This window comes from Patagioenas fasciata, chromosome 4 (assembly GCF_037038585.1).
Source record: "Patagioenas fasciata isolate bPatFas1 chromosome 4, bPatFas1.hap1, whole genome shotgun sequence".
Lineage (NCBI taxonomy): Eukaryota > Metazoa > Chordata > Aves > Columbiformes > Columbidae > Patagioenas > Patagioenas fasciata.
This window is the reverse complement of record NC_092523.1, coordinates 55,219,132-55,229,888: the sequence shown is the minus strand read 5'-3', so window position 1 is coordinate 55,229,888 and position 10,757 is coordinate 55,219,132. Positions and strand designations below refer to the sequence as shown.

At 43.0% G+C, this 10,757-nt stretch overlaps 1 protein-coding gene across 1 annotated transcript; it reads left to right on the top strand.

The window, feature by feature from the left end:
• Nucleotides 1-2,143: 2,143 nt before the first annotated feature.
• PAQR3 (progestin and adipoQ receptor family member 3) lies at nt 2,144-9,733 on the top strand. Its single transcript, XM_065837419.2, has 7 exons — nt 2,144-2,429; nt 2,518-2,680; nt 3,800-3,955; nt 4,685-4,882; nt 6,227-6,317; nt 6,633-6,781; nt 7,230-9,733. Exons 1-6 carry the CDS (start codon nt 2,245-2,247, stop codon nt 6,773-6,775), a joined length of 936 nt encoding a protein of 311 aa, XP_065693491.1. The 5' UTR covers nt 2,144-2,244; the 3' UTR covers nt 6,776-6,781; nt 7,230-9,733.
• Nucleotides 9,734-10,757: the final 1,024 nt, after the last annotated feature.

Sequence of the window (10,757 nt, the reverse complement as noted above, 5' to 3'; positions counted from 1 at the left end):
CCACAGAACAGAAACATCAACAGCCTACGAATTATTTCCCTTTTGAGTAAGCTACCAAATAACACTTTCATGGCCTCTTAAGATCTTTTTTCTGAGTAAATTGGCTATTTGAATTCTGATTACTTTTGCGACCCTGTCATGGGTGAGACCCACTGAGCCATCTCCCAACCCTCTCCCATCTCAGCCAACTTAGCTCTTCTCCACACTGTTTTGTCCCACAAGATGCTTAATTACACTGTGCTTTCATGTGTACCCAATATGACTCGACAGAAACGATATCCTGTGTTCCATCCTAAAGATAGCCAGCAGTACTATCTGGGTCTCTCTTCTCCTGTCAGGAAAGCCATATCCAAGTATCTTTTTTTCAGTATGCATTTTTTCTATATATCTCTCCTAAAGTATTCTTATTAATTTCATTAACAGCAAGCTAAAGTGAAAGGAAAAAAAAAAAACCACAAAACAAACAAACAAACAAAAAACACCACCACAACAACAAAACCAAAACAGAAACAGAGAAGCCATATGGAAAGGAAGACAGAAACTAATTAAAATATGAATGAGCCATTCAGAGACATCCCGGAAAGAAGAGAATACGAGGAAGCTAAGACTGCTGAATTATTACTATGAACATGATTCCTCTGGGTACCTCATCAAAATTCTGAGGTACATGCAAGAGAAAAATGCACCCAGAACACAGAGCAGCTGAAGAGGAACTAGAAGGTATGAAGAACTGCCAGCAGGTTTGCAGAGCTAGGAGAAATACCATTTTCGAGCACTGACATTAAGAAATCTCAGTGAATGACTGATTAGTAGAAATATTCAAGAGCTGTCATTGACCAGAACGAACTTAATTTGGGTAACTAAATGGTGTAAATATGGAAATTTGGGGGTGGTTATATTGCAATGCCTAGGATTTGAACACCTGGTCTTTACTGTCTTTCTTGGTTTCAAATGCTCATCATCCTGTATCTTTTATTTCACAACACAAATCTCTCTGCCATGGGAAAATCTTTCACACTCGTCATACCACATTGGAGACGAGCTCTCACATTTTCTTTAATGAAACAGAAAACCTCTGAAGAATTCTGCATGGCATATCACTAGAGAGGAAGGGCAGGTGAATGAAGACTACCATTCAGCACACTTGTTTTCAGCTTCGAAAACAAGAACCAGATGTAGCAAAAAGGATCCTATTGATACCCAGCAAATTACTTCTTTCTCCCTTTTTTATTATTTTAAAAAGAAAATAATTATAAAGCAGCTAGCAAATAACCCACAGGGTCGGTTTTTTGTTTGGGTTTTTTAATATTATTTAGGCAAAACAAATCCTTTAGAAGAGTCTTCTTAACTAGTAATATTTTTGCTGGGGTACTTGATAGACAACTCAGAAAAAACTCAAATGCTAATCATTATTATGTCAATTCAGCAGAAATTGCTCTTGCAAGGTATAAGTACAATTCTCACAACTGATGAGATTCCACAACACTTTTTAACTTGAAGTTTTTCTGTCCCTTATTTAAGAAAGATTTGAAACACTTGGGTGTATCTGAGGTAAACAGCTGGTTTTCAAAGAGAAACATTTTTCTTCAATAGCTTCTCAAAGATACATATATTTCTTTTTGCATTATATTATCTACCATGACATGAATGTAACATTTTACTGTATGCCATATGCTACAAGAACTACAACCAGAGTATTAGTTATACCCCCACATAAAACTGCAAAGCAGCGCTGCATTCTGCACCACTTCCATCCAGCCTGGGCCACTGACGGACGTCACACGCAGGCCACGAAGCACTCGTTTTGGAGAACGGGTTCCTGCCAAAGCACTCTCGAAAAAAAAAAAACACCAACACCTCCTCCACCTCTGACAGCACAGCCCCGCCTGTCCACAGCCGCTCAACCACTTCGACAGGAATTACCGGGGGCGGCAGGAGGGCTTTGAGGGCGCGGGTCCCAAGGGACACGGTCTCCGCGCGTCCCCTCCCTTCGCCCGCCCGCACCACACTGCCTAACGGCCGCACCTCCTCCGCGCGCGGCGGAAAACAGCGCCGCCGCGCGCCAGCAGCCAGAGCTATGCGCAGGCGCCGCAGCGCTGTGACGCGATCAGCTCGCGACGCCAGCAGCGTCGCCGCCAACCGTGACGGCCGGTCCCGGGGAGGCAGCGCGAGCGGGGGGCGGCGGCCGCCCCGGGGCGCGGAGCGCGGGACGCCCGCGCGGTCCGATGCGGCGCGGCAGGCAGGATGCACCAGAAGCTGCTGCGGAGCGCGCACTACATCGAGCTGGGGAGCTACCACTACTGGCCCGTGCTGGTGCCCCGCGGCATCCGCCTCTACACCTACGAGCAGATTCCCGTCTTCCTGAAGGACAACCCCTACATCACCGACGGCTACCGGGCCTACCTGCCCTCCCGCCTCTGCCTCAAAAGGTGAGGGCAGGACCCGCTGCTCCGCCCCGGGCCCGTCGGGCTGAGCCCCGGGTCACCCCCCACCCCTGCGCCTTATGTCTCCTCGCAGCCTCTTCATCCTCTCCAACGAGACCGTCAACATCTGGAGCCACCTGCTGGGCTTCGTCCTCTTCTTCACGCTGGGCATCTACGACCTGACGGCTGTGCTGCCGGCCGCCGGCGCCTCCCGAGAGGACTTTGTAATCTGCTCTGTGTGCCTCTTCTGCTTCCAGGTACGGGCCGGATGTGTGTGGGCTGGCGAGGGTGCTCGGGGGAGCACTGCCTTTCAGAAATAAACTCTTAAAGCCCACTGGCAGTGTGTCCCTGTACATTGTGTAAATAGGATTGCATGCATGGCCCTTGGCAATAGCTGGGCAGAGCAAGATGGACTAGGGGCAGAGCTAGGAAAGCATGTTTTAATTGCACTGTTCTTAAGGTAACTGATATGCTCACCGTTTGATTTTAGTCTGCTTAAAATATGGAATATACCAGGGAGGACTGAGCATAGCTGGCATGGAATAGAGTTAGTGAAAACCAGTTGTGCAAGGCCATATTTCACAGCTTCAGCTGGGTATTGTGGTGTCTGATGTGGCTCCCAGACAGCATCAATTATTGCTGGAAATGGTTACCAGCCAGAACATGACAATCAGCCATGGCCTGATGGTGGTCTGGACTGGCACTGGGGCTTGTATTCTAGCTTTTTGCCTGCTATATGCAAGAGTTTCTCTGTCAGATTAAATCTGTTCTCAGCAGCAGACTTCAAGTGTGTCATCATTTGGCTGCTGAAGCTCTGGTAAAGTATGTTATCCCTAAAAAAACATGAAGAGCTGAAGAAGGCTGTTTGTATTCCCTGAATAGAACAAAATACCTTTGCATAGCTAGAAATGGGGAACGTTCCCCATTATGCCAACTTAGAAGCAAATAAGTAGTCTGTGTTTAATTTCTCATGTGTTCTCTCAGTAAAGTAATGTGGGTGCTGCGCAGCTGTAGCAGATTTGGACTTTGGTTTCTGTTTGTGGTAGTTTGGCTGAGCAGAATTCATCATCGCACTGTAGTCATGCAAATGTGGCCCTGTTCCCTTGCATACTTGCTCCTCTCTGGCCTCATCATCTAAGCCTCCATAGCCTAATTTTCTTAGCTGTGCAACCTGGGGATATCAAGTCTTGAAAGTTTTATTTTCCTCCTCCATTCTGATAGAGAAGCTTATGTTAGTTTTTTTTCATTACTGGCAGGAATCACTTGCACTGTAAAACATGTAACAGGTTAATTTAATGCTCTCAGCTTCAGAGTTCAAGTTTGTGTTAATCCAGTGTTCAAGAAATTAATGCAGCCTTGTTTGAATATTTGTATAGGTCTGTATGCTTTGCTCAGTGGGATATCATCTTTTCTGTTGTCACCGCTCAGAGAAGACCAGTCGACGATGGATGGCATTAGATTACGCAGGAATTTCCATTGGTATCCTGGGCTGCTATGTGTCAGGCGTGTTTTATGCATTTTATTGTAATAACGTAAGTTTGAAGCACTTGTTGATGTGATGTTTCGTTTCTGTGGTCTCATTGTTGTAGTTCCCGTGCCTTAGGAAGGGGGGTTCATGGCAGTGTCCAAACAGAACGCTAGTTAGGAGAGAAAGATGGAAACTGAAACAAATTCCTTCTGGCAGGAACAGAACTTTGCTTGCTGAAGTTGTAGGCAAACTGAGATTTTCCTTTCAAGCTGTCAATCACACAAGCCTCAAGAAAATATCTGAACTTATATGAAAGCAGGATAAACTTTGCAGGTCCTACTTCTGTCAAATGCATGAGGCCGAGGATGGGATGTGTCCCTATCACAAGTAATTCACACATCATTTTCTACTAGGTAGCTTACATGAGGCAGGAACAAGCTTATTTTCTCTTCAGCTAACAGAGAACGAGTAAATTAGTTCCCTTCAGAGGCCTAGATTATATCCATGTCTGCAGCAGACGCAGCAGTCAGGTAGTTTAACAAGTCCACTTAGGCAGAGGTATATTTAAATTGTTTTAGTGAAGGTAGTGCTTGGAAGAAATGATCAGATGTACCCAAGCAATAGAGTCACTTCCTCTCAAATACAAGTCCATTCATTCAGACCCTATCATTTGTGCTTGCAGAAGTGACAGGAGAATTGATATATCATTACTAAATGTAACTCTCTACCCAGAGTTTACTTCTGCACATGATGAGAAAACCCAAAAACTTAATAGTTTCTCTTTTTTTCTCAGTACTGGCGTCAGGTATATTTGATCACTGTGCTGGCAATGATCTTGGCAGTATTTTTCGCTCAGATTCATCCCAGTTACCTCACGCAGCAGTGGCAAAGATTGCGTTCCATCATCTTTTGCTCAGTGTCTGGATATGGAATTATTCCCACTATCCACTGGATTTGGCTCAACGGTGGTATGGGTGCATCTATTGTACAGGTAAAAGAAAAAAAAGAAGGAAATAAGATTCCCTTTTGCTTTTCACTTGGCATCTTCCTTCAGTCCTATTACACTTTGGGGAATGAGGGGAAAGCAGCGGCAATTAGAATTTCTTAAAGCAGAGAATTCTTTCAGATAATAGGATCCCAATGCTAACACTTAAAAGTTCATTGAGAACCAGTACACAAGTTGAGTAGATTAAATCTGTTTTACTGATTTAAACCTGCACTGCAGCCTGTGTAGGGGGACCACACCCTTGGTTACCCCAGGGTGAGGGACAGGAGCGAAGAGCTGACTTGTCTGCAGAATGGGAAGTAACCTGTCAGGCTGCACAAGTGTTCTGAGTTGTCCCCTCCACAGCCTGAAAGGAGAGAGGGGAACCAGAAGACACTGATGGGATGGTTATTTCTTTCCTCTTCTGTTCGCTGGTTTGCAGTAAATTTGCCTACCCAGTGCTCTGTCTCTTATGCAACCCTCGTTTAACATCACTGTGAAGTAACTACTTTCCTGTTCTTGCTTTAGCACTTAGAATTATGCTCTGAAAAACAAGAAGCACAGCTAAAGAAAGTACGCTCAAATCTGAAAACCCCAGAAATCATTGCAATTACCCAGTGACATAACTGTGTTGAAGAAAACATTTCCTTTTTGTAGTAAGCAGTAACTGTGCAAGTTCTGAGACTGGCCCTGCTAGAGGATTGTCACCTGGGTGATGGTTAAGCCCGGTCCAGAGCTGCTGTTGAATGTGGAAGAGCAACATTTATGAATATAGGTAGCCTTTAAACAAGGCATTTAACACTGGCCTCCTAAGAATCAGATAAACAGTAGCCGTCCCCCTATGTCTCCCCCCATTCACTTTGTCCTAGTATGGCAGAATGGTAGGTATGGTACTCATTTTGTTTCCATACTTCAGAAAAATGCTCTGCTTCTGGTAACAAAACTTTCTGTTAAGGAAGACTAAAAGCAACTCATGAATGTGTTGCTTGATTATTTACCTTGGCCTTGGATTCTAGCAACTGCAATCCCAATGAGTAAATGAGATTTTGCACTGAAGTTACACTCCTCACTTATCCTGGCCACTTTGTGTAACATCACTGTATCAGATGCCCTTTTACTGAGAAATTTTACAGAAACACTAAGCAGCTTGTGTGTTGCAGCTGAGAGATCATGATAAACAAGTTTCTATCCATTCAGATTTTCCCAAATTTTGGCATTTGCTTCCCTCTTGGATTTTGTCCATAGGTAACATAAGCAGTGAAGTAAGATTCAGTTTTGTTGTGCCTTTTTTATATTTAGAGACGACTTTTACCTTCCAGCAGAATAGGAGAGCTTCATTTTCTTTTGCAGGAGTTTGCTCCACGTGTAGTTGTCATGTACTTCATCGCTGCTGTAGCTTTTCTCTTCTATATTTCCAAAGTTCCAGAAAGATACTTCCCAGGTAGGAAATTCTCTTGTGGGTGTTTTTTCTGCAGTTAAGCTTCCTGCACTGCCACACTCCTTTCTGTGAGTCCTGAACTTCCTGTGAGAGAACAGGTTGCCTATGTTCTACGTGAAGTGTGCTCATATAGGGTAAAACACTGCATGTACTTCCATCAAAAGAAGGCAGACGACTTCCAATCGAGTTTGTTAAAGAACTTTCACTGTCTCCCAGTAACCTGAGTGTACAGTTGAGCTTTGGAAAAGACTGATTGCTAATTGTGTTGCAAGAGGTATTGTTGAATTTAACAACTTAACCACTTTTTCTTCCCCACAGGGCAGCTGAACTACCTCGGCTCTAGTCACCAAGTATGGCACATCCTTGCAGTTGTGATGCTGTATTGGTGGCATCAATCCACAGTGTACATCATGCAATACAGGCACAGCAAACCCTGTCCTGAGTACAGCGCAGACTTGTGAGTGAAGGTATAGCCGTTTTCATACTCACGGGAACAGGATATTCTAACAAGTGTAGGGTTAAATAATCCTGATTGTAGCTTGTCACAAATTTCACTCAACCTCCCTAATTAGCCTCCCCAGAGGAAATGCATACTGGTTTAATACTTGCTGGTAAATAAAAAAGTAGTTCTCTTGATGGCAGGCACTCTGGTCACGTATACCACTGAGGCTGCAATGCCCTTGTGCAGTTTTAGAGCAGCTGGACACAGGTCTACCATATCATTTTCATGTTTCACAATTCTAATAATTTCAAGCAATCATCAGTCTTTGTTCCTAAGGAGCCTTTTCCTTGGGCTTTTGTCAGGTTTTCAAGACTACTCAACATTGATATGGATTTTTTGGAAATCAGGTAAAAGAAGCTGATTATTTCATATGTCTAGTCAGTGACTAAAGTTGTTTCCTCACTGTATTTCAGAGGCACTCTGATGAGATTTCTGACTTTGAGGCTGTGGACCTTGCCTAATATGCTGAGCTATGAAGTTGAGCACTGAGGCAGTTCCTTTCTGACTTCTGGACTGTTACCCTGGTTGCAGGGATGGCATATTACCAGGACGTTTGAAAAAAAAAAACAACAGCATTGCACAGGATCCAGGATGCATTTCCTTCACAGTCTTTTTCTGTTCTGCAATCAAGTACAAAACAGGTCTTCCTGGAGTAGGACAGTGAAAAGGTGGGCAGTAAAACTAAGCATTTGGATCAAAGCATTATTTTTTTTTTGCTTGCTAAACACAAACAACAGAAGTACCTTTGCTGAGCTAACAGGCTCATATGCCAGATTTTCAGGTTTTGTTCAAGTGCATAATTAAGAAACCGCTCCTGACAGTGTGCTTTTAAAACCGTGATAACTGTGGGATGTGCTCTTGGCTCCAAATCACAGCAGTTTGGTGTGTTGCATTCTTCCGACTCATTAAGTGATTTGTATACGCTTCAGCATTGCTCTGGTAACATATAAAATGAATTTAGTGGACTCTTCTACTTTTCTGGACAACCATTTTTGCCTTTTTTTTTTCTGGAAAATCAGATCACATTTCATCCACCATAGCTATATCTTCATTTCAAATCTTGAAAATTGCCTCCCCCAATATGGGTAGTGCCATTACTTCCAAGAAATTTCTCTAGCTAGCTCCTTTTGGTAATTTGGAATTAGTATTCTAAAATATTTCAGTAGCATCACTAACCGGGCATGTTTGTTACTATATTGCAGTCAGTAGAGTTGGTAAGAATTTTAAGTTAAATTTTTTTAACAGGATGAAATAATACGCCCTGAGTAGTGAACCTGCTGTGGATTCAAATCACTGAACTTTGGCCTTTTGCCGTGTGACATGTACTGTACTTGCAGGCTTTGTTACTGAAAACAACTTGTTGCCATAAGCTTTCCACAGTGAAAAGGTTGCCTTTTGTTTTATAATTTGTCTTGAAACCCTATTTTATAAACTAAACAGTAAAGAGATGTGAAATATGCTGGTGTTAAGCTCTGTGTGCTCCAGTTTTTCAACCAGAATTGGAATTCTTTGGCTTTTTAGGTTAGAATTACCATTTTTAAGTGGCTTTTGTATAGCAGCCATGCTTGTTGTTACAGCTGGGTTGAGCAATGGTAGCAAATGCGGCTGCTGCCCACAATCCAAGTGTTAGTCTGCATTAGCCATTTGGAGGTTCCTTTGCATGCCTCAAGATGCAGTTACGACTTAAGCCCAAGTAGTTTAAGTTTGGCACTAGAGCTGTTAAAGGGCATGACTGCAACAGTGTGGCTAGCCCTACAAAGTGGGAGATACCATCACTGTTTCTGCTTTGACTACATGCAGAAGCATTCTGTTCTAGGATTATAAAGTGTCACAGCTGACCTCACTACAACTCCCTCTATTATCTGCAGCGTGGCCTTGGAGGGTGTTCTGGCATCCTCTCTCTTATTTTGTGATCAGCTGACAACAGCCAGATGATGGAAGCCTTGTACAATTTCAAGTAAGTCTGACACAGCTCAGGAAGAGATGGCACTGCCTGCAATGGGCTAGGAAAACCCAAGGCAAACATGCTAAAAGCTGCATAACACACGAGAAGCCCTTAATGAACTGTTGGCCTTATCAATGCTGTGCTATTGCCTCTTTCCTCTCAGAGAGGGTTTTTGCACCCTCAGAGCAGGGGAGAGGCTGGCTTTGGCAGTGTGGGCAGGCTGCAGGTAGGTCCCTGGAATGCTGCCTACTCCTTGGGCTAAACAAGCCCAGCCCCTTCATCCTTTCTTTTCAGGATGTGCCAAGGAGATGAGGAATAGCAACAGAAATTTACTGTTGGGCACCTGAACACTCATCAGGGATGGAGAAGACGGGATACTAACCTGTCTGTGGGTATGCTGGAGAGTACTGCTAACTGATGATTAAATTCAGATTAAGTTCAGGGGGTTGTCAGTTTTCTTGGTTTTGGTTTTTGTTTCTGGTTTTGTGGGTTGGTCAGCTTTTTTCTGGTTGTTGTTTGGGTTTTTTTTGTTTGTTTTTAACCCCATAAACAAATATAAGCAAGAACTGACTTTGCATTTAAAAGCCAACTCCCAGACCTTTGAGCCTTCCAGTGTAAATACTGATTTTTATTTATTTTTTTTTTAAACTTAACAGCTAAGCAAGTTTCAAATGCACTAATTACTACTACTTAAGACTGACAAGGAACCTGCAAGTATAAAAGCCTGTTTCCAGTGTTATGTGAACAATATTTGAAGAATGTGTGTTTGTGTATTGAAAGTATACTTACTTGATAATTAGCTAATGTATTTTTTAATGTAAACTGTTAACTACTGTAACAGTTTTCACTGGATAAGGAAACTGATGGCAAAGTTGTACATTTTTATTACCCTGACAAAATTTATCAAGCTGCATGATGGTCTTTTATGTACATACTGAACCTGTAAATAAATTTTGGTTCATTGGATGTTTACTTGGAGTAACATCATTCTTGCATCTCACATAGGTGAAATGACAGATGTGAACTGCTCAACCACACAACTTCTGTCAAAAAACCCTGGGTTTTGAATATACAGGGTTTTAAATATACAGGGAGACTGGCTCTTGAATTACCGAGACACAGCATGGAAGGGCAGGCCAGGAGTGCAAACTGCACTATTCCAATAGTCTATGTAGCATATTCTCAAGAAATTTAGTGTACGGTATGTGTTTCTGAAGGAGGATTTCTAGCTTATTCTGCTGATGAACACAGCTTTGCAACATTCCACCTTCAGATCTAGATAGTTTCCAGGCAGTGCTTTGTTCTAAAGAGTTCTGGCCATTTCTGTTGCTGTATCCTAAGCAAAAAGGGAAAGTTCATTCTGACTCAACAGTACTATTTCCAGTCTCAACTTTGTAAACGTGCTTTCACCCTAAGAGAAGTACTTCAACTGCATGCAGAACACAGTGATGAGAAATCACTGTTATGCCACAGTATTCCGCAGTTACACTGCAAAAACAAACCAAAACTTTGCCAGAAGATTTTTTAACTGCTTTTGTCACTGCTGAGGCCTGAAAACAAATGTTCGATCAGAGATGGCAGAAAACCTTTGACCATATGCAGACCTTGCCTGTGCATACAGCCTGAAGCAGGCAGCGGCTCAGGCAGCAGGAACTACTCTGTGTGCCCTGTTCAAAGCACCCATTCTCATTCTGTCCTGCCGCACACAGCTGGTGTTCTCAGAATGCTGGTTACCAGTAACCCTCAGGACTGCCCCAAGTCCCCTTCCTCCTGCACTCTGCAAAACCTTTAAACCACAGGTAGGGTGCAGATTGAAAGACCACATTATCCATGAAAAACTATTTAAAGCAGGAGTTTAACAGCAATGCTCGTTCATGTTTGTTTAAGCTGAAACCTCCAATTAAATTGTATCCTTGTGGATTTGCTTTTAACAAAATTTAAGACTGAACTGGGACATAATGAGAAGGCAGAATGGTGAGGACACCAGCTGCTATGT

Excerpts from the sequence above, each read along its gene's own strand:
- PAQR3 (XM_065837419.2), top strand. The coding sequence starts at position 2,245 with ATGCACCAGAAGCTGCTGCGGAGCGCGCACTACATCGAGCTGGGGAGC. Across the intron at positions 2,430-2,517 it reads TCCCGCCTCTGCCTCAAAAG|CCTCTTCATCCTCTCCAACG; the intron begins GTGAGGGCAGGA and ends GTCTCCTCGCAG. Across the intron at positions 2,681-3,799 it reads TGTGCCTCTTCTGCTTCCAG|GTCTGTATGCTTTGCTCAGT; the intron begins GTACGGGCCGGA and ends ATATTTGTATAG.